The following is a 24,132-nucleotide window of genomic DNA, read 5'->3' as shown; positions in this document are numbered from 1 at the left end:
TTTTTTTTTTTATCATCCACACTTTATGTCAAGCTGGCAAGCTCATATACTGCCTGGGTGTCAGTTATCACCTTTATGCCAATTTCTACTAAATCTCTTTCCAGATTCCACTTCTCTCCTGAGCTTTGTTCTAAACTCATGCTTCCAAATGTAATGCATGTCCTGAAGATGCATTAAAATGAACAGGCTCATCAACTTTTACATTGTTACTAAATCCATTATCCTCCAAATTTCTCTCTTTTTTTGCTGAACACCCGAACTTTGGATTTTTCTATCTATGCTATCCCTCACATCCCCAAACAAACAGTACCAAGCTCTTTTTATTTTTTCAGGACCAGTACTTTATATTCTTCTTTTCCTTGATACTCTTTACTTTGGTGTTTCCTGAATAATTGACATATGTTCCCTACTAAGATCCTCTAGTTGTTCTCCTGAATCAACTTGACACGTGTTGTCAGATTAAATTACCTAAAACACAGTTCTGGTTATATTGCCCTCTCTCCTGCCCCTTCATGCACCTTTGTTGCTTCCAAGCTAAAGTGAAAACTCCAGAACCTGACTCTTAACCTACTCACAATCTGATCCTAACCTACATCGTCCCACCCCCTTTAAAGACTCTATTTATTTATTCATAAGAGACGGGGGTGGGGGGGCGGCGGGCAGAGACATAGGAGAGGGAGAAGCAGACTCCCTGTGGGAAGCCTGATGTGGGACTTGATCCCAGGATCCCGGGGTCATGACCTGAGCCAAAGGCAGACACTCAACCACTGAGCCACCTAGGCGTCCCCCTATTTCCCCTTTATTTATGCTCTATGTGGGATTTTTAAAAAAACATTTAATGACCTGTCATCATGTTCCATATTTTCCCACCTTGAAGCCTTGTGTTTTCTTTACATGAAATGTCTTTCTCTATAGCTCAACCCAAGCACCAACTTACGTGCCAAATCAAATGCCATCTCCTCCAGGAAGTCCTCCTCCTGGTACCCATATGAGGTGCTTCTCAACCTTTAATATGCATGTGAATCTCCTGGGCATCTTGTTAGAATGCAGATTCTGATTCATTAAGCCTGGTTAAGGTTGAGGTCTGGGATTTGATGTTTCTAACAAGTTCCTCTTTGATGCGAGAAGCTCCTAGGCCACTCTTGGAGTAACAAGGCCCTGGAGAGAAGCGTGTTCTTTCACTAAACCGTAGGACATGATACCAGGGCAAGAACTATATATTATTCACTTACAATATCGTTATCTTTAAAGTACGCATTTTGCCTCCTCAAAGACAAGGCTTGACCCATCATTATTTTGATTAAATACAGTGACTCAATCAATTTATTCTAACTGAATTAAATGTGCTCCTTGTATCATCTCCTTTTCTTTTCTACTTCATAGTTATCCTCACTTCTTAGTTTAATTGGACTTTACATAGGTATATGGGAAGAAGTGAATGCCCTATATGTGACCTGCCATAGGTAAGGATAATCCAGCATGTTTAAGATAATGCCAATTTAATTGTTGGTGTAGATCCATATCTTAAATGCGGACAACTGAATCTACTCTAGCTCAAGCAGAAAAGTAATGTATGAAAGCATAAATAGCTCGCAGAATTGTTGAGAGAGTCAGACTACACAGCCAAGACAGTGCATAAATCGTACCAAAGGATTCCTCAGCCACACCTTTTGGGCATCACATTTGGTAGTTTCCTACATTCTTGAAGGTAGTCCTGGAACCTCAGAAACCACTTCTTCTGAAAGCTGTGCTTCAGCCAGTCTCTCCACAGTGGGCACCATGCAGAACCTGTTTCTTCATATTTGTATTAGTTCCTGATGTGTAACAAATTACCACAAACTGAGGAGCTTACAACAGAAGAAATTTATTCTCTCACAATTCTGGAGCCAGAAGTCTGAATTAACACCACTGGGAGAAACCAGGGAAGGTGCTGGCAGGGTGGTGCTCTGCCAGAGGCTCTAAGGGAGAATTCATTCCCTGTCTCTTGCAAGTTGTGATGACTGCTGGCTTTCCTTGGCTTGTGGCTGCAAAATTCCAGTCTTCAAGACTAGCATCTTCAAATCCCTCTCTGCTCTGTCGTCACATTGTCTTCTCCTCTTTGTGTATGTCAAATTCCTCTGTCATCCTCTTACAAGCATACATATGACTCATGTGTGGCCCTTTTGGATAATGCAGGTTAATCTCCCCATCTCAGTACCTTTAATTTAATTACATCTGCAAGGTCTTTACCATGTACAGCAGCATTTACACGTTTCAGGAACCAGGACCTGATATCTTTGGGGGTCATAATTCAGCCTACCACAATGGTGTTTGCTTCTGACTTGAAGTGTCACTCATGTGCATCTCGTTGGTGGTGTCTAGGTCACATGCCTGCTCCTGAGCTGCAAGAGAGGCTAGGGAGTGAGTCTGTCAGAAAAGGTGTTCAAAGATGGCCAAAATATATGTCAACTATCAACTAAACTAGTCTCTAAGGCTTCATAAAAATGAGCTAATCTTTAAGCTAAGAGAAGCTACTCATTGCTGAATGTTCTGGGCACCAAATTTCAAGCCTTGCATCTGTTGACAAGGAAAATAATCAATTTAGAAAACCATTTTCTTTGATTGGGGGAGGGGGATGGCAAAACAAAATACCAGGTATGGTTTTGGCGCTGTGTTCTTCTTTTGATCATAGGAAAAATCTGCCCTGGAACCCCAAAATGGACAATTCTATTAGATCCAATATTTTATTAAGAATGATATTTGAAAAAAAAAGAATGATATTTGGTTATAATATCATGGTAAATTCCATTTTTTATTGATTCTGATGTATATCACTTGTGCGATGCCGAGCATTTTCCAGTAGATTTATGGCAATAAGGACCCAGGCAATAAAAAGTAGACAACTTCTGTTTCTTCAACTCCCTGAAATTTTGTTTGCAAACAACCTAAAAGGTCCTTCTTGTTCCTCCCTCCTTTTCCCCAGTGCATGTATGTACCTCCATGTCAGCATTTAATCTCTCCAGCTTACCTGTATGCCTGTTAGAAATAATGGTGCCAACTCTTATTTTCCTTATCATTCCGTCAAAAAAAAATCCAATAAATTATTAGGATGTGCCATGCCTTAATAGTGTTATGATGATGCCAGGCATCTTATACATTGCACAGTATCCAAATTACTGTGTCAGGAACAATAATTCCACATTTTGGGGTGTATTTGTATATAAGAAGAGGAGAGAACCATTAGAAGTTGTTAAGATTAGTGTTTATAGCAGCTTCATAGATGTCAATGTAAATACATCTTGGGCTCTTCTGTGTAAATAATCTTCTGAGAACATTGCTTTTATTGTTGACAGTTTGCTGCAGGTTTCTAAGACACACTTAAAATTCAATTTGTTCCCCTGAGTGTATTTTGTGAATCTGGAAGTATAATGAAAACTTTCTTTTGGAAGGCCCAGAATCAAAGTGATGAAAGAAATTAAAGCTGTGGGGGAAAAGTAATTTCTTTAACCTGTGAGGTTTCCTATTTCTTTGTTAACAGAGATTTTATTCGGGGAGGGAATATAGTGTTAGGATCTGATTGACAGTGATCCCAGATGCCCCAAACACTAGTGGGAAGTTTGGGGCAAATTCTTGACCCTTTCTGGTACTCCGTTTCTCATTCTGAGATGAAAATAATAACTGTGTCACCATCTTGTTTCCCGGCAACAGTTACTTTCCTCTTTCTTAGAGTATGATTGGCATTTTCAGAAAAGTGTATTTTAGTGATTGTTTTTCCCTCGGGTTCTAGAGTGGTTTTGTATATAACAAACATTCACAAAACGTCCATCTCTTATTTGTCCCCAAGCCCCCTGATATGATATGACCTTTTTTGGTGGGGGCGTGGAAGGATGAAGGAGAATTGAAGAGGTTTTGGAAGCTTCACTCTGTGAATTAATACTTCTGCTTCAGCATAATGTTGGTATTTGATCAAACATAAAAAGCTTCAAGCTTTTAATGTCCTGCTGACACCAGTATCAACAAAGCATTGAAGCGGAAGCTTTCTGGTGGCTGATTAGAGGGAGATTTTATTTCACTAGCTTTAAGACTAAGTATACCTTTTAGTAGATCTTTCTCAAGGATAAGCTACATCATGCATTATAAATCAAATTCAAGAGCTTTAATAAAGGACCCTTGATAATTTGGTAATATATTATCACTATGTTTTGGAAAGGCGATAAATGGCTGCTTTTTATAGTGTAATTTAAAATAATAATATGGATTACAGTTGTGTTCAGTCATGAAAGTATAATTTAACAGTTTGGGCTTATAATAACCCTTTTTCCCTTGACAGTGTCCACTCTTATTTTAGCCCAAGAATGGCTTACTTGGGAATGATTTACTATGCTTGCTTTTAGAATTTGGTAGGCTGAACATGTGCTTAATTGGAATTTTATGTTGTTGTCTTGGAAAAGCTTCACACAAAAATGAAATTGAAAGCTGGAGAATAAAGACTGCTAGAGTGTGGGCCACTCCAGTATCAAAAGCATGGCCCATGTTTGCAAGCTTGCTATATCAGGGCCTTCTGGAAAATGGGTGACACATGAGATGTGGAATTGAAGAGAGTTTAATGAAGGAGCTATTTATAAAGGTATGGGAAGGTTAAAGGAAGCAACAAGGAACAGTAAAGCACCCAGGAACTCCATGCAATGGGGAGCCGTTACTACCCGAGGCCTGAAGAAACAAGCTGTTTTGCTGTTCCTGGGTCTGGAAAACACTATTGCTGTGGGAGAGGAGATGAGGCAATGTGGCCTCAGTGGGGGAATGTGGCCACTGTTATGTTACATTAAGCTAAGGGAGAGCCAAAGGGATAAAGATCCAGAACTGTTGTTTTGTTTTTGTTTTTGTTTTTGTTTTTTTAATCTTTGAACTTCCTTTTGGAGTATCCCATTGAACTGGACCCAACAGAAGCTAGAGGGCAAGGAAGTCCAAGTGATACAGGCCGAGGTACATAACAGGGTGAAGACAGGTGGGTTGTGGATTTGGAGGAATATCTAGAACAAGTAGAAGATGAACAAAACTGATGCTAAGAGACTTTGCATTTATATCTGATATGGCTGTAACCTATTAGAATCTACACTCAGTGGTCTTCCAGTTCTCATTCTTTTGCTTTCCAGTAATTACTAATAAAAACGGCTTTTTCAAAGTTTTCTTTTTTTTCCCTGGGGTTATGTGACTTTCAGAGCTGTTTGTTTGATATCTTTAATCAGTTTCGAATGCAGCTTACTAGCTTTTAATAAGAATATATCAGTCTTTGGAAACATGGAACAAAACAGAAACAACCCAATCCTGCTACTATCCCAGGACTGCAGGAGGAAGTCTTGCCATTCATAAGATTCATCCAAAAAAACAAAACAAAACAAAACAAAAAACCAAAAAACAAATGGGTAACTTTGCTTTTAATCATTTGTCAGGCAACCTGTAGAGCTCCTCTGGGGTTCCTAACTCCCCCTCCTCTCCCTCCTACACTCCTTTCCTTTAGCTCTCCATTTTTATTTTATTTTATTTTATTTTATTTTTAAGATTTTATTTATTTATTCATGAGAGAGAGAGAGACAGGCAGAGGGAGAAGCAGGCTCCATGCAGGGATCCCGACCTGGGACTCGATCCCCAGTCTCCAGGATCAGGCCCTGGGCTAAACCACTGAGCCACCTGGGCTCCCCTTATCTCTCCATTTTTAGAGCTCTCCTTGGGGTTCCTTCCCTGTTCCAAAGACTTGTTTGGATTCCAAAGCAGAATTGCAACTATGTCTCACCTTCCAAGGCATCTCAGTTAGCTGAGAAACCTACTTGCCCATGTCTGATTTTATGGCCTAGTAGCATGGCCTCTTCAGTTGTCCCTGTTACCATGCCCTCAACTCCTCTAATCTGCACTTTACTTGTGCTCTGGGGTTAATCAAACCACAGGCAGCACAAACTACTGACAAGAACTGGAAACTGGAATCATGAGATCAGATTCTGAATCCAACTTTGCCACAAATTAGCCATGTATCATTCAGTGGTCATATTGAAGAATGTTTCTTTTATTTTTATTTTTATTTTTCATATTGAAGAATGTTTCTAAGCCCATTTTTGCCATCTAGAAAACAAGATGCATGACATTAATCTGTGATCCCTCAAACACTATGGTGAAATAAATAGAATGAGAAATGGTGGGAAGAGGCCTAGTTGCCATCACAGAAAATGGATGCTAAGTGGAGATGGATTGGACCTTAAATATCACAATTGCATCCCAGGACCTGGTTCTTAATTTTAAGTCACAGAAAGTCACTCTTGTTTGAGACCAGGGAATGTCATGCCTTAGCTCCCTCTAACTAAACACCCACAAAAACCAAGTTAAAGACTATAATGCCAATTTAGGATTGTTATGTCATCCAAGTAAGCACTGTGCATGTGTTCTTCCATCACTGAACCAGGACAAGTCCCTTGGGCCAAGACCCCCTTCCCAATGAGATCACCCTCACTTGAGCACCTCCACAGTGACAATCTGGAACCATCACTGCCCCTACACAATCACACAGGAGACTGAAGTTGCTATCACAATGCCAATGAATTAATTTACAATTAGACATATAGGATGAGTACTTGCAGAATGAGCACCTTCTTTCAGGTGCATGGGAATTTAATTATAATCACAAGCCATTTCTTATATCATAGACAGCCCGTTTCCTAGGACATAATGTATTTAAAATCTGGGAGATCAGACATTTTCTCCATACTAGGCAAACCTACACTGAGGACCCAAATCCTAACTAGAGATTTTGGGCATGGAAATGGAATAAAAGAGGTTATGCTTATAGCAAGGGGTAAAATGATCTTGTAATATACGTCCATCTTACCCAGGGAAGACTTTATACCCCTAAAATTCTTTGGCCATGCCCCAGGAGCCTTACCATTGGAAGTAGAAATACACATTGTCCAATACCCAAATCCCTTTCCCCCCAAAACTGCCCAGGATATCTGTGTGTGAGTCTGCTTCCACACGGGACTGATTCCTCTCCCTACCCCTTTCCTCAGCACCTTCTTGCTTTCTTTCCTCAGACATGTTTAATCAAGTTACAATCTAGACAGGTAACCTGGGAAGCTATATTCTCTCTTGCACGGACTTGCTTATTTATGGTCAGATCCATTCTGTGTGGATTTCAGAATTAAGTTCTGAGGGAAATTCTTACTTTCTGTGTTTGCTGTAAATCTCAAACACTAATCACTGAATAAGCAGCTTATGACTTTGCTGCCATGCTGGGCTAGCCAAGCCCTCTGTGAAATGCGCTGTTCAAGTGGGAGGCAAGGCGGTTGCTCCCACTGGTTCCCTCATAGGCTTAACATGAATTGGTTGTGTTTGTTTCCAAATCTATTTATCCCAAACCAGGTATTGTAATTTTATAGTTTAATTAAATTTAAAAACATAAAACATGAGTTTAAAAAGAAAATTCTTTGGGCACCTGAGTGACTCAGTGGTTGAGCGTCTGCCTTTAGCTCAGGTCGTGATCCCAGGATCCTCAGATTGAGCCCCACATCAGGCTCCCAGCTCGGTGGGGAGCCTGCTTCTCCCTCTGTCTCTGCCTCTGCCTCTGCTCCAGCTTGTGCTTGCCCTCTGTCACTCTTGCAAATAAATAAATAAAATCTTTTTTAAAAAATTGAATATTAATAAGTAAATTTAATGTTACACTTTAATATTAAAGTACATTTGTTAAGAAGTGTACTTCCATGGATGGCAGCCATCATTATTATCCTATTGTTGTTATCACTCATACTGCATACTGCATCACTCTCATCTAACTCAGTTGGGACTCAGGGAATCAAAAATATCAGTTAGAGCAAGGAATCCTAGAAATCAATAGATGCATACTTGGTACAAACATTTTCTTGTCTATTAGAATACATAAACACACATCTTCTCCAGGTCTTTTGATACAGGGACAGTATCATTCATTTTAATATGGCTTCCTGTTGGTCTCATGCATAAAGCACACCCATAGGGTTTTGTCCACAATCTCCAGTTTCCAGTGTCTTTAGTGTGGTGCAAATTCAAAGATAGCTGTAGGCCAATCTGGGTGCAAAGCCCTACATTTTTATAACCTTCTCCAATATTTGTCATTGTCTTAGTCAACAACAGAATTAACTATTCACCTGTATTGAGTCTTCTCAAAGCTTTTAGCTGAGTTTTCATAAAAGAATTTTCTTTTACTTTTTAAAAAGATTTTATTTATTTATTAATGAAAGACACAGAAAGAGAGACAGAGACATAGGCAGAGAGAGAAGCAGTCTTTCTGTGAGGATGCTTAACTGACTGAGCCACCCAGGCACCCCTTAATATGCAATTCAATTACAAATTGTCTTCTAAAGCAATGCATAAACAAGTAGGCCTTCTTGCTCAATATTTCTCTTTTCTTTCTAAACTTCCCTTGGGAAGTCTAAGTTGTAGTATCAACTCCAGGGAGTTTCTACTGTGAGTATCAAAGTCACTGTTCTCTGATCTTTCCCTGTGGCCAGGAGGTACTGCTTCATTAAGATGCAACCTTTGTTGGGCAGTATGTGAGACACTGGTTTCCTTCGCACTTTTAGGTATCATCTTGAGTAAAACAATTTCTTGCCTAATCAGATGAGCTTTTGCTTAAGGACTATGTGAACCTATTGCCTGGGTATACACTATATTCAGAGATGCTCATTCTTTTTAAAAAATTTTAATTCCAGTATAATTAACATACAGCATTGTATTAGTGTCAGGTGCACAATATAGTGATTCAACAATTCTATCCATTATTCAGTACTTATCATGATTAAGTGTACTCTTCTTAATCCCCTTCACCTCTTTCACCCGTTCTTGTACCGACCTCCCTGCTGGTATCCATCAGTTTGTGCTCTATTTAAGAGTCTGTTTTTTTTTTGTCTGTGTCTTTTTTTCTTTGTTGCTTTGTTTTGTTTCTTAAATTCAACATATGAGTGAAATCATATGGTATTTGTCATTATCTGACGGACTTATTTCAATTAACATTATACTCTTTAGACCTGTCTATATTGTTGGAAATGGCAAGATTTCCATTCTTTTTTATGACTTCTTTATGTTCTTTTCTATGACTAAGTAATATTCCAGTGTGTGTGTGTGTGTGTGTGTGTGTGTGTGTGTGTGTACCGCATCTTCTTTATGTATTCATCTATTGGATACTTGGACTATTTCCATAATCTGGCTACTGTAAACAGTACTGCAATAAACATAGCAGTACATATATCTCTTCAATATGCTCATTGTCCTCCACAGAACTGCATTTTGAATCAGGAACTCCAAAGTCCTTGGTGACAGCGAGATAATGCTTCCTTTTCAGTTCTCACTCCTCCCAATCCTTTTTAGTAAGTTTTCCCTGGTTCTACCTTTTGGCTCTGGGTCTTACTCTCTCCTCAAAGTCTGCAGGGGCAAGAGTGCCACTGATTCCTACATCTTTGAATTGGATTTCCATCTCCTACCAACTCTGATCTCTGGGAAGGTAAAAACCAAAGTTTAAATACCTACCTGGGGACATGACCTCATAAGTTAGGGCTAAAGAAGCTCAAGTTAATTTACAAAATGCCATGTGGAAACATTAATAAACTCACAATTATAGGATTAGGGGAGGGGCACGAGATAATATTAATGTAGTCCTTTAATAATTTGCCATATTAAACTCAGAGTATATTTATTTGAAGAATGCCCGGGAAAATATACAATGCTTGAATTTAATGTAAATGAGACACTTAATTGGAGAGACTGAAAAGGGCATTTTATATTAGTTTTTAAAATCAATTTCCATTATTAAATAGAAGCATAGAAACAAACTGAAGATAGTATAGATCAGGATGTCTTTTTATTTTTTTTTGCAAAAAAAGAAGGGTATTGCTACTCATAATTACAAGAAATGGATGACAATATTTTAAATGAGTTAACTTTGGCCCACTATGCTCACTTCATGGTGTGAAGAAAACAGCACTTGAGTGATTTTTTCCTTAATTTGTTCTAAATTATAGTAAAGTGCTCTGCAAGAAGCAAGTGCTTGTGTTAATTAACTCTGAGTAAAGAAGGTCACTGGTATACATGGGACTCATTTTGTGGTTTTTAGTTATGGATTTTCTTCTGCAATTACAATTCTTCATTATGCATTATGTAGCATGTAGATTTTCAATTTTTTATCTAGCATTTCAAATTTAGGCACATTTGTTTATTTCTCTCTTCAAAATTTAAAATGCAGCAACAATAATGGAATTGACTTAAATGGAACATATGGCTTGACATATTTATAAATATACCTAAAATATTGGCCATTTATGTAAGCCTGAATATTACAGCTGAGGTTTTTTTTTTTTTTGGTATTTTAAAAAGTTTTAATTCCAGCATAATTAATATACAGTGTTACATTAGTTTCAGGCATACAATATAGTGATTCAGCAATTCTATTCATTACTCAGTTCTCATCAGGATAAGTGTACTCTTGATCACATTCATCCATCCCCCACCCACCTCCCTTCTGGTAACCATTAGTTCCCTATAGTTAAGCAACTGTTTTCTTGGTTTGTTTCTTTTTTCATTGTTTATTTGTTTTGCTTCTTTAATTCCACATGAGTGAAATCACATGGTGTTTATCTTTCTCTGACTGATTTACTTCACTTAGCATTATGTTCTCTAGATCCATCCATGTAGTTGCAAATGGCAAGATTTTTATTCTTTTTTATGGCTGAGTAATATTCCATTGTGTATGTATACCACATCTTCTTTATTCATTCATCTAGTGATGGACACTTAGGTTGTTTCCATAGTTTGGTTATTGTAAATAACGTTGGAATAAACGTAGGGGTTATATAGCTTATTTTTTTTAAAACCACATGCCTTGTAACCATTGTACCTCCAAGTTTTGCAACATAAAGAATGAAAAAGTCTGTGTTTTCAGTCATTTTATATTGAATTGTAAGCATCAGATATAAAACTATCAATGCTGTAAATTCTTGCAAATAATCCAAGAGGCCCTAAGTTTTGTCAGGCTTTTAGGAATCATAAACTGCTAAATCATAGACCAATATTTCTAAAATAGATATTACTTTTAAATATTTATTTCTAATGTTCAATTATAAAAGTTTTAGTTTTTTAGTGTAAGCCATGACTTTTATGTCTATAAATTATAAAAGAGCCATAGTATATTAATTATTTTGTTCATATAACACATGATCTATAGATTTTTAAACTGAATTATTTGTAATTTTTTTTTTACTGAATAGAACTTAATATTTGAATGATTGGTATGATTGGCAATGCATACTTACTTGCCTCCTCCAATCCACTGCTGTAATAGCTTGGAATCACTATAAACAACTTGGCTTTAAATGGATTTAGCCACAGTATAAAGGCAGTAACGTGTACTATTCTTGCAACTCTTTTTTCTGAGGATTCAGAAAAATTAGCTACATCATGACAACTGGATCCACTTTTTCTTCATTGTTAGCCTCAAACTGAAAACTTTTTTCTCAGCTTAAAAAGATATTAAAGAAAGATGTTTTATTTAAAAGTTTCTATTTAATAGGCATCATTTTTCATGTTGAGCCTCCTTCTCTGACAGAATTAATTGGTGTCCTTTTATTTTTTTTCTGATTCTGTTCCTTCTGTTTTTATTTGTACCACATTATATTGAACTTATTATTTACATATTCCTCTGCCCCTGAAGCCCCATGAGAACAGAGACAATTTTATTCATATTTCCAGTACCAGAACCTAGGACTGTCTCTGTGCCATAGTAAGCTCTCAAGAAATGTTTACAGATTAGAACTGCTTATCAATATGTTGAAGTACTTCCTATATATATAATAGTGCTTACTAAGACATGTCAAAGTATGTTGGATTGCCCATTTTAGATTTTTAATTTTTTAGATCAGGGCCATCAAATTTCTCCTCTAAAGGGCCAGATGGTAAGTGGTGTGGATGTGGTGTAGACTTTGTGGGCCATTCGGTTTGTGTCACAACCACTGAGCTCTGCTGTTGCAGACAGGAAGTGGTCATACATGGTGTGAAAATGAAGGAGGATGGCTGTGTTCTGTTAACTTATTTACAAAAACAGGCACCAGATTGGATTTGGTCTTGCTCCTATTTGTCACTGTGTTAAGAAGTGGAGGAAGAGAGAATGGAGAGTCCAACCATGTATTGTAATAATCACTACAGTCCAGTGTCTTATAAATGTTGGCAAGGAGAATTATGATGGACATAACATTTTTGAAATATCTGCCATTAAGACTAAGCCATGAGGTTGTTGTGGATAAGCAGGAGTAAGAGAATGAGAGTCCTAACAAGACAGGATCAGGAAAGAGTGTGGAGAAAAGAGAGCAAAAACAAATAAATGGGGTCGACTGACAGTAAGATGTGTGTCAATCCAAACCTCTGGTAGGAGGGCTGTTAGTCAGATTGAAGAAAAGATGAATTTTGCTTGTTTTTCATTTGGGTCAGGAGAGAAAGAATGTCAAATAGTAGTGGTCCTCAAATGATTGTGTTTGCATATTTCCTAAAAGAATTTTGAAAGAAAAGATATATATCCCTTCACACATTTCCAAGTTGACATCTAAACATTTTTTTAAAGTAGGATGCAATTTTCAGCATATGATAAATAATAGCATTGGAAAAAATTGTCACATCACTCTGTTAATACATCCAATGGAATTTCATATCATAGCAGATTTTTTCACTTTTTATTTTGAATGATTTTAGATTTACAGAAAAGTTGCCAATATTATAGAGAATTGCTGTGTACCATTCAGTCAGTCAGCCTGCTGAACTGGTACATTTCATATAACCATAGTATAATCATCAAAAGTAAGAAATGAATACAAGTATGATACTATATTAATTAAACTATAAATTTCATTTTAATTCAAGTTTTTCCATTATGTCCTTTTTCTGTCCTGGGATCCAATTCAGGATGCTACCATGCATTTAGTTGTCATGTCTTCTTATTTTCCTCTAATCTATGACAGTTCTTTAATCTTTCCTTTTATGACCTGGGTACTTTGGAAGTGGCTAGTTATTTTGTAGAATGTTCCTCAATTTGGATTTGTCTGGTGTTTTTTTTATTATTAAATTAAGATTATTCCTTATTGAAAAAGATGCCAAAGAAGTCACGTGCCCTTAGGAGGACATCATACCAGGGAACACAAGATGCTGATACGGCTGATTATCATGCTTATACTCGCCTTGATCACTTGGTTAGAGTGGTTTTTTTTTTTTACTGTAAAGTTAGTACTTTCCCATTATAATTAGTGACTGTCTTGGGGGTGATACTTTAAGGCTATGCAAATTTCCTGTTTCTCTTCAAACGGTCACCCACTAATTTTAGCACCCACTGCTGGATCTTGCCTATATAAATTATTACTGTTGTGTTTGCCTAATGGTAATTTTTGTTTCTCTCATTTCTTTTACATTTATTAATTATAATTCTCCTGTAGAAAAGAACTGTTGCTTCTTTCTCCTCAGTTTATTTATTCATTCATTCAGTTGTTTATTTTTTAACAATATGGACTTATAGATATTTATTCTATGGGTTATAATACAATACTAGCAATATATATGTATATATATTTAATATATATGTATATATTTTTTTGCTCAAATTGTTCCAATGTTCCAATGTTGGCCACTGAGAGCTCCTTCAGGTTAGTTCCTTGGGCATGACCTCATATTTTCATGAGCATTTTTTAAATTTCTGGGACCACAAGATAATCTACTTTCATCTCACATTTTTCCTGGCCCGGACCTGGAATCAGCCATTTCATGGAACCCTAGTTCCTTTGATTGGAGATACCTTAACAATTTGAATTCCATCATAATCTATTTAAAAATAGAAATACACACAAACTCTTGGCAGTCAGAGATTTTTCTTTGTTTTTCTCCTTAGTCTTGTATTTCCATTCCAATCTGCCCACAGAGTTTTATCTTAATGTAATATATTTTTAATCTTGAAAATATTTTATTCATTACCTTGTCATGTTAGCCTACAGTAAAAAAATACATATACAAATTAAAATTATTTATAAAATTCCCTGCCAACATAGGTTCTAAGTATATACATTTTCTTGTATATTGAACTGTCAGTTTAATTTTTATTAGTACACAATTGGTCAGAACAACATAAATATATTACAACAGTTAATAAATGATTAGAATATATCAAACTAAAATGTTATAGGCAGTGTATCTCTTAATGAAATGGATGGATTACAGATAAAATTAGCTAATAATAATTTAAAATTGCTAGAATGAGTCAGAATTTAGCATGAATTCTATTTTTATTATTATATCAGCTATACATGCTGAGAAACTCTGATGGAGATTGCCGGGCTCTTTGTAGTTGGTTATCCTCTCCTTCCTGAGCACACTGGGAGACCTCTCAGACTTTCTTGCAGGTAAGTTGGACCATGTGACTAGTCTGGCCAATGATATGTGAGTGAAAGTGTCACTTAAGGACCCAGAAACTTAAGATTTCTCTACTTTTTCCTGTTATAGTATCACTGAAAGCCCCATATTCCTGAGGTAGGAACATGCAGACTGGATCTATGAGTTATTGCTTGGATGTGAACTTCCCTGGAGAACCATAAACTATGGAACCATAGTAGGCTTTGCATGACCAAAAAATTTAATTTTTGAGTTTTGTTTTGAACCATTAACATTAGAAGATTTATTTGTTTTCACAGCATGCTCTAACCTATCCTGGCTAATATAAACACTTTCTTCATGTAAATAAATAGATAGGAATGAAAGGGGATTTGTTATAGGGATATAATTTCATTATTTGAATTGTTTTCTCATTTGTGCCCCAAATCACAGTGATTCTACATTTAAAAACACTTTTGTCATTTGTCAGTGGACAATTTGATTATGTCCTTTTGAGTTTTGCTTAAAGCTAAGAACTGGAAACAGTCAAGTTGCAAAAGGATTTGTTACCCAGTCATTAGAGTGATTCACATTGTCAATTTTCTAGAAGTAAAATTAACAGACTTCAGGAAGACTTTTCCAATGACTATTAATTATACCTGTTACTCTTTCACTCATAGGCACCTCTTGTTCTATCTGATATACAAATTTAGGTTGGGAAAAATGATAGATTGATAATATCATTATAGTTTTGTCAATACTATTTTTCTATTAAAATATCTTTATATTAAAAAGTGCTTTAATCATAACACTAGAGTTACCAATTTAGTTTACTCAGTTAATGAAAAATATTCATCATAAAACTTAATAGGTAAGGCCAATCTTCATTGTCAAATCCCTGAGCCAAATAAGACAAATAAATGTTCAGAAAAAAATCTGATTCCATTTTTCAGTTTATTTTATTTTTTATTAATTTTAAAAAGCTTTTATTTATTTATTCATGACAGAGAGAGAGAGAGAGGCAGAGACACAAGCAGAGGGAGAGGGAGAGAAGCAGGCTCCATGCAGGGAGCCTGATGTGGGACTTGATCCCAGGTCTCCAGGATCACGCCCCGGGCTGAAGGCGGCGCCAAACTGCTGTGCCACTGGAGCTGCCCATTTTTCAGTTTAATGAGCATGTTAATACTCAGCGTCACTTAGAAATCTAAGACAGATTAAGCACAGAGCTTTGTCATAAGCTTTTCATCAGGATAAGGTAAGATGTCAGGTTCTTAACAATATCTACACTTCTTTTGCTTTCATCAGAAATTTCTCTACAGAAAAAGCTTCTCTGACAAAAAATTAGGGGCTGCATGAGCTAGAAAGTCTTAAAATAAGAGTAGTTATCATTCTTTTTGTTCCACTGTTTAATGCATATTAACTTAGAATAGCCCAACATGGAATTTCTCACTCATCACTTCATCCTTCACAGAAAAATCTATGAACATAGGGAAAGACATCAGGCTCTACACTGGTTTTAGAATTCCTTTATTAAAAGAATCTTCATTGACATCATGACTTTGAATTTTTTCCCTTTGTTTGGTGGAGAATTTTCCCAAGATAAAGCATCATAGCAAGATTTGGAGTGAAAGCCATGGTTTGTTTTTGTTTACAGTAGTGATGGGCATTTGTACAAGAGAGGTGGAAAAGAAGAATCATCATGACACTCTGATCTTACATGTGTTCTCATGAAGGTTACTTCTAAGAAAGAATATATATGAAGGTTAAAGTTTCTGGAAACTGAGTTCCTTAAAAATATCCATGTCTCTGTGTCCCTTGAAAATCTTTATGTATCTTCAGAGTATGTGTTCTTAGTATGATGACTCTTAACTTAAAGAATGTATTTCAATAATCAATAGTCTTAATCAAAGATAGATTTCAAGTTAACTTCTGTGAGGCAGAGGTAGGAGACCCATTGGAAGACTCCAAGGCCCTATAAGTTAGAGGTCTTACTATATAGAAGATGCCTGGACCCTTGAATGCAAAGTCCTTTTGCAAACCCATTGTCTATGAGAAATAAACCTTTGCTGTGTTAAGCCACTGAGATTTGGGGACTGTTTGCTACAGGATTTAGTACTCCCTAGTAGAGTAGATGGTACTAGATAGGTCTCACTATTGCAGAAGTGAAGTGGCCTTGTGTATAACTGCAGTGTTCAGGTAGAGAATTGAATGGGAGTCATAGCCAATATATTGGGGATAAGGCAGTACCAGGGAGAGCCAGAATGGAGCAAATCAAAGACAATAGACTCTCACCAACTATAGGCTTCAAGCCTATAGCCTAAGGGCCAGCAGAGTTCCCAGGAATAGGGCCAGACAACTACCCTCAGTGGACACAGATAACACACATTTACAGTCACTTATCACTTTCTCCCCCCAGTATTACAAAGACACAAGTTCTCATATATCCAACACCATTTTGAGGAGGAAAAGAAAACTCCAAAAGACTGTTTACCTAAAGAGACCATCTAATCCACCCTTGATAGGAAGAGGAACTTTCTATTGGAGAAGCATTTAAACTGAAAGAAGACTGTTGGAATTGGAAGAGCTCAAGATACTTTTAATTGTAAAATCCAAGATTTAAAAAAAATAAAATAAATAAAATCCAAGATTTTCCATTACTCAGAGTCAGGGATAATAATTGATTTTTTGGAAAGGGGCACATTAATTATGTGTGAATGAGTTTGTGACTCTGATGCCTTTTTGCTTTTCATGCTATAGCTATGGAATCTAGTTCAGATTAAAAATAGATGTGGAAAAAGCTTTTTGAAGTGCGCATATATAAATAAAACATAATATTTCAGTACTTTCTATTTCTTAAATTTAAATAATGAGAAGGAGTGCATGATCTTGTCCATGGGGACAGATTCCCCAGAGATATAGTTCAATACTAAATAGCAAAGTACAGAGCATTGACAAACAGTGCAGTTTCTTTCTGCAAAACCACTTTATTAATGACAGACTTGGTCAAATTGTTATGTGTGACTATTCCACTTCAATATACTTTGACTAGAAGGATAATTGATTAGCAGTTTTTACCAGGTACACTAAAAAGAACAGAACTTTAATTTCACTTGACAGATTGTTAAATTGGGCTTTTATACCCGGTTAGTTCAAGCCAATTATTCTTGTGAGTTATAAATATACAACTGCTGCATAATATAATATCTTTTAAAAAATGAAATATCAAAACTAAAAAAAAAATTGTGGAAGTAGATCATCCTAGTGTGGAAGCTACACAGCAGTAGCAAGGAGCCTCTTTTAGAAGCTGTATTAACTGTTTCAAGCTACAAGGACTCCATGCTCATCAAATTCTATTTCTAATGATGATGGCTTTCCACTTAGAAATTCACTCATACTTTCTCCCAGAGCTCCACCTTGTGACTAGTGGCCACTAATTTCAAGGCAGATGGATGTAATAATGCACACACTAGGGAGGCCTGGAGATTCCCCTGGTTCCTCTCTATCACAAGACCTTGCTTAATTTTCATAACCACCTGGTGTTTTCTACTTATGAATATCTTTACTGGATTGCTCTCACTTTTCTCTCATTAGAAAATAAGTGACATAAAAACAAGAGTTCTCATTAATTTCCTCACCTCAATACACCCAGTTTCTAGAACAGCACTTGGTTCTTAATAGGAATACAATGAACATTTATGTAAACGTGCTGCCAAAGCAAGCACAATGAATATTTATGTAATGAGTAAACTTTAAAATGTTGATTATAAAGTCACTTTTCCATATAAGAAATTCGTGAAAGAAAGTCAAATATGCAGTATTTAATTTATGGACAGTGTCATGCTATTATTCATATTTACCAACTGCATTAACTAGTCTGACACAGAGATAGTTCTTAAGAACGACAGTTTATTAAATAGAATACCCCATATAAACTCATTTATATAGCAAAGGTATCTAGGTTATGACTGGAGAGTCATTTATTTACTACTTCTCCATATATCCTCTAGTGTGGTCCTAATGGTACTGTAGTTCAGATCTTCATTTTTTCCCTTTTAAATTCAAATTAAATTTTATATCTTTTAGTTGTCAGGAGAGTTATATATTACTTTATACCTTTAGTTTTAAGAAAGGCCATGAATTTTAACAATAGTATGACTTTAATGAATTCTTTTAAGCTTATCTATATTTTAAAATATCAAACATAGTCATTATTTAGTCATTGAAGGTTTTAGGCCATATTACGTGGTTGCTTATGCAAGTGTACTAACCAAGATCTTTCCTACATAAAGACAGGTAATTTTTCTTTTTTAATTTCAGAAGTCAGAACTAATAAAAATAAATATCAGCTTAAATATTAGTTTAGAGCCTGGAATGTGTGAGTTTTCAGCTTAGAAATTAGTTTCCTAAACTCTGTTTTTAAAATGATTGAATTAAAAAACAAACAAGAAACCTCTCAGAAGTCTTTAACTTTTCATCTTGCATACAAGTATAGAGTTTAAAAGTTTGTTTTGCTTTCTCCCTTTTTTAATGGATTAAGTGTGGGCAAATGTCTGAATAGTTTCAGATTAGTTTGAAAAATCTTTTAAAATTTCAGTAGAAATATATTAATACAAAACCTATTATTCACATTAGTTCAAGAGTCTTCAATAGGGAGTTACCTTTACTAGTTCTTGTTTTCTGACTAGTAACCATTGTATAATTTCCCCATTTTAAGAATAGATCACAGTTTGGGGAAATGAATAAATCAACACCTCTATGATTTGGTTACTGTTCAAAACCAGTAATCAGTTTAAGAATAATTAAAATAATACAATTCACATTATAGTGGCATCTAGTCTGTAAAGGAAAATGCAGGGGAGACTCCACTTAAGTCTTTACTTATCTTTATGGCAGTGGCATTCTCTGAGTTCATTGTTATGGATCATTCTTCTCAAGGTCAGAAATGAGAATATTTTCTTCCAAATGTACTGTACTGAAGTTGTTTGTGGGGTAGTAAGGATTCCCGAACGGTGCAAGTCTACTGAAGATACCTCTATTGTGCTTGTATATGCAGAAGGAAAGGGTGGAAAGTGCCAGGATTACTATCAATGTCAGTGCTACTGCAAGAGGCACCATACTATGACTTGGTCCTAAAAGAAGGTGAAAAAAAGGAAAAGCTCAATGACAACAAGTTAAGATAGATATTGTTACATAGCTACTTTCTATTTTATTATTTCTAAGAGAAATCAAAATGTTTTCTACTGTTCAAACCTACCTTTTCCTGAGTGCTCCTTTACTGCATGAAGACCTAAAACCAAATTAAAAAAAAAAAAAAAAACTGCGATGAAAATTTTCTTTTAATTCAGCAAAATTATGTTATTATTTAGAGCAGGGCTCAGCAAACTATGGCTCATGGATCAGATCTGGTGCCTGTTTTTATAACCACTGTTTTACTGGAATTCAGCCACACTCATCTGTTTATGTATTGTCTGTGGCTGCTTTCATGCCACAATGGCAGCGTGACAGAGACTATATGGTTCCCAAAGCCTAAAATATTTACTGTCTGGTCCTTTACAAGAAAATTTTGCTGACCCCTGATTTATTGTAATCGTTATTGTTGCTCACAAACACATACACTGCTTTTTTTTTAAGCTGAAAAATTTCCATCCGGTCTCAGCACTGTGCTGCAATAAAAATATGAATAAAATATAGTCCCTGCCTGCACGGAACTAAGTTTTGTTAAGCTCTGAGATGGAGTTTGTCCAGCAATGATAATCTCTTTACTCCATGCGGGGATTTTAAAATCAGCACCTTCTCAACTTTGCAATCTCAAGAATCTTGGGAAATGAATAATAGCTCCTCCATTCAAAAAATTGGAGGGTTCCTGTTTGAGGACTTTCTACTATAGAAATGTATCTCTTTCAAGTAGATTCTAACTCAAAATTTGAAATCTGCTATTTTTGACCTAGATCAGTAAAGATCCAGAAAAATATGTAGAGAATGACTCAGAGGAAGATCAGTAAAGAGTTTGGGAGTGGAGGAAGTGCCTCAGTGTAGTACTTATGCCCTTTCACTCTTGCACACTTAAACATGGGACTATATATTATGTGTGTGTGAAGATACTTTTTAAAGAGAAACTATTAAAAGAATATTTATTGTCTGGATGCATGCAGTGGGCAGATACACAAGAAGCATATAGAGCCAGACAATTTGGGGCATGGTTCTTGATGTGGCCTCAGTTTGGACAAATGCTTTTCTCATCTGTAAAATGGGAATACTGCTGCATTGCTTTTGGAAGTTGCTGTGAGTGATGAAAGAGGTGCCCTCTATATTATAGGAAGCTTTAAAGTCCCGTACACATATGAGGTATTTCTGACTTGTTTTTGAAATGAAATGCTATTGATCACTTGGGTACACTACTTATTAGGCTTAGTCATGTTTTCCACACAGGACTGCTATCCACACTATTGGGAGCTTGAATGTTGGTGATGACACCTATCAGGTTTTTCTCCTTCATTCCTACCCAGTGTGTAATTGGATCACCAAAGCCTGCTGATTCTCTTTTCCTATTTCTACTCTTCCTCATGTTCCTAGTTCCTAGCTCCATCACTCAAATTACAACTGCCTCCCTTGGATTAGTGTGATTCCCCTGCAGGTGTTTATAGAGCACATAGGGGTTCTTTGTCTTCTTCACCATGAAGTTCAGCTCTTTAGACTGGTACTCTCTGCGAATGGATCCTACATTACAGTCCAATTTTATTCCCATCACCACCTAATGTGAATCCTTCACTCTCATCTAAGCTATTCTCAGTTGCTGCCTGTAGTCATACTGGATTTTTGTCTCATATGCCTTCCCTTCTCTATTCTCCTTATCTTTTGGGATTCCAAAACCTTATCTCCTCTCAGAAGCCTTCACCAGCAGTGGAGGCCACACCACTTCCTCCTTCTCTGCAATACTGGCATCTAGAAATGTTGTGATTATTATTAAAAACACATTTCCAGTTAATGATCATTGCTAACATCCTATCTTAGAAATTTCTGTATTGTTTGCAGCTGACTAAAATTTTTCTGGCTTAAATTTCTAAAATTATTATTTCTTTTTATCACCACAAAGCATGCAGTTCAAGATGAAGTTAAAGTATGACTTTTATAATATAATGGCTAGCAACAGAGAATCTCATCCAGTTACCAAGCAAGAATACCTAGGCCTAGATTATATTTCCTGGGACCAAAGATGAACCTTAAAATTTCTGAGTAGCAGTTGCCAGTATAAGGGTTGCTGGGTAACATCGCTACTTCCATTTTTTTTTTTTTTTTTTTTAGGTTAAACTGCTTTTTTGCCCATTAACAGCTAGGATGACACAGGAAAGTCATAGGCTTTATAATGATTTTTTCTTCATATCAGAGAAAGACAGAGCTGAAATGTCCTCTGACTTGTTTGATGTTGAACAAGATGATAATGTTAGAATTTATCAGAATACTCCCTGAATACTTGAATTTTCAAAGCTATAAATGTTAAAGGTGGGTCAACATTAGTCAGGGTAGAATCAAAATGAAGAATTACCCTCTGGCTTTACCCACCTGCTTCCATTTTGCATATAAATCCTTTTTTTTCTTGACATGGGGATAACTGCCACACTCCTTCTGAGATCCTCAGGGCAATACACAGATGGGGTTTGACATGGTCCATCTCTGGCTTCCGAATGCCCCAGTTTGACTGGTCTGTGGGAGTTCCATCAAACCACTTTATGGTTTTACCTGTGGAAAAATGCTGACTTACTATGAATTATATGTGTAATTATCAAATATACTAAGACTGGAATGAACCATAAAAGGCAGCTCCTGAATTCAATGAGGCTGTCTTCTTATCTGATGCATGCAATTCAGGGGGTACAGTCATGAATACAACATCAAAAGGTGGGTATTAGTAAACTTGCCCTGTGAATGGCTCTCTGTTTATTATAGATATATTTTTCTGATTTAGTTCATTTAGAATACCATCTTCCTTAATGTAACAGTTTGAATTTTGAAATATTCCCTATCATTATAATCAATTTAAAGGAATCATTTTAAGTCCTAACATCTGTATTATTGCAAAATGGCTCACTTTCTAAAATAACTTTACAGCTAATTTCTTTAAAAAGCAAGCCACTGGTGTACTGAGAGGCGGAGGCAATTATAGAGCCCATCCATGTGCAAGCAATAATAGGGGGACATTGTCAGCAAGTATTTAAAACCAACAATAAAAGTGACTAAAAGTCAGTCACCTTTTATATCACAATGGGCTAGAAATTTTAAACAATGTCTGTGATTGAAACACTCCTTATTAGAGTGGACCCACCCTCCACCTTGGTATATCCCTATAATAAGTTCTCCGTACCAATTAAGAGAATTTTCCTTATAAATACTTTCAATAACCATCAATTACATGGAAGAATAACATGCTGTCATTTGATCACAAACTCTGGTTTTTATGAAAAGCAAATAATTCTGACAGCACAATATATCATCGAAACATTTCTATAATTCTCTTGTGCTTTTATAACATTGAGGAATAATCTGAGTATTTTAAATAAACAGGGTTTTGTTGTCTATGACTAAGTCTGTGAACACAAATTTCCATCCAAGAATCTTCATGATGTGAGAGTAAGATAAGCTTGTTGTTTGCTTGTTTTCATTTTTGGTATTCTGAGATTATTTCAAAGGACACAAGGGTATAGAAAAGTGTTAGCAATATTGTCTTTGGAAGAAATGGCTTTAGGATTCATGCTGTTTTTTCACAGCAAATGTATCCAAGAAGAGCCTTCTGGTTTGCAGATGCCTTTTTCATCAACCTTGACCACCATGTATTTATTTATGCCCTTTCCTCTTCTCTACCCAAATCTTACTTACTGTCACCATCAAACTGAGCATTCAACCAAATCATCTGGACAGAAGAACCAAAAGCAAAAAGCTCTTCTAGGAGAAATGAATTTTCATCCTCATCCTTGATTGTTAAAAGATTAGATCCTATAAAAGAGATAAGCAGTAAATAAACAAGTATTTGTGTTTATGTGAAATACAATTTAAAAAATGTCTCCTATACCAAAATTTGTAAAGCTCAGTCTTTGCAGAGTGAAAATTTCTACTGTAAATTAAATGATTTTTTATTAAAAATTTAAAAGTTATACCACATTTATTAAAAGATACAAGGTTGTACTTAAGAAGTCCAAGCATATAGAATATTCATTTTAGGGAACTTTAAAAATTTATATTCAAATGCATTCAAAAGGAACATTTTCTTGGGAAAGTGTAGTATTCTGAGACATCATCTTAGGTTTTCATATTCTATCCTGGACATCGAATTTCATAGATAAACCAACCCCAAACAAGCAATATTATATTGAATATTTTTTCAATTTTTTTGTTACTCCTAAAGCCACTAAATAATCAGACAAATGAAGAAAACCACATTGTTTACTGAAATGTCAAGAAGGAACGCATTGAAAGCATTTTACCATCACAAAAAGAATTACCTTCTTTTTTGCAAAATTCATGAGCAGCCTCAAAACTCATACTGTCTAGGACTGTAGAAAAACTGTAGCAATTACTTTTGAATTTTATCCAGGGAATTGATGTTTCTGAGCACAACTCTGGATGTCCAAATTGTTTTGTTTCTATGAACAAAAATCAGTTATGATTTTAGGATGGTGACTGGGTTCATTTATTAAGATATACATTGCATTAAGTTCTATGACAGACTAAGATAAATATGTGTAATGAGAT

The 24,132-nt window shown here is 35.9% G+C and overlaps 1 protein-coding gene across 1 annotated transcript in view; it reads right to left on the bottom strand.

The window, feature by feature from the left end:
- Nucleotides 1–15,898: 15,898 nt before the first annotated feature.
- PLA2R1 (phospholipase A2 receptor 1) overlaps nt 15,899–24,132 on the bottom strand; it is a 115,673-nt gene continuing 107,439 nt past the window's right edge. The window contains exons 26-30 of the mRNA XM_072811510.1: nt 23,883–24,023; nt 23,260–23,376; nt 21,949–22,125; nt 19,643–19,675; nt 15,899–19,517 (exon numbers count right to left, since the gene is read on the bottom strand). Of these exons, the coding sequence (XP_072667611.1) occupies nt 19,303–19,517; nt 19,643–19,675; nt 21,949–22,125; nt 23,260–23,376; nt 23,883–24,023 (683 nt within the window). The 3' untranslated portion in view covers nt 15,899–19,302. The remainder of the gene's footprint in view (nt 19,518–19,642; nt 19,676–21,948; nt 22,126–23,259; nt 23,377–23,882; nt 24,024–24,132) is intronic.

This window comes from Canis lupus, chromosome 34 (genome assembly GCF_048164855.1).
Source record: "Canis lupus baileyi chromosome 34, mCanLup2.hap1, whole genome shotgun sequence".
In the NCBI taxonomy this organism is placed as follows: domain Eukaryota; kingdom Metazoa; phylum Chordata; class Mammalia; order Carnivora; family Canidae; genus Canis; species Canis lupus.
This window is presented reverse-complemented; position numbering and strand designations above follow the sequence as displayed.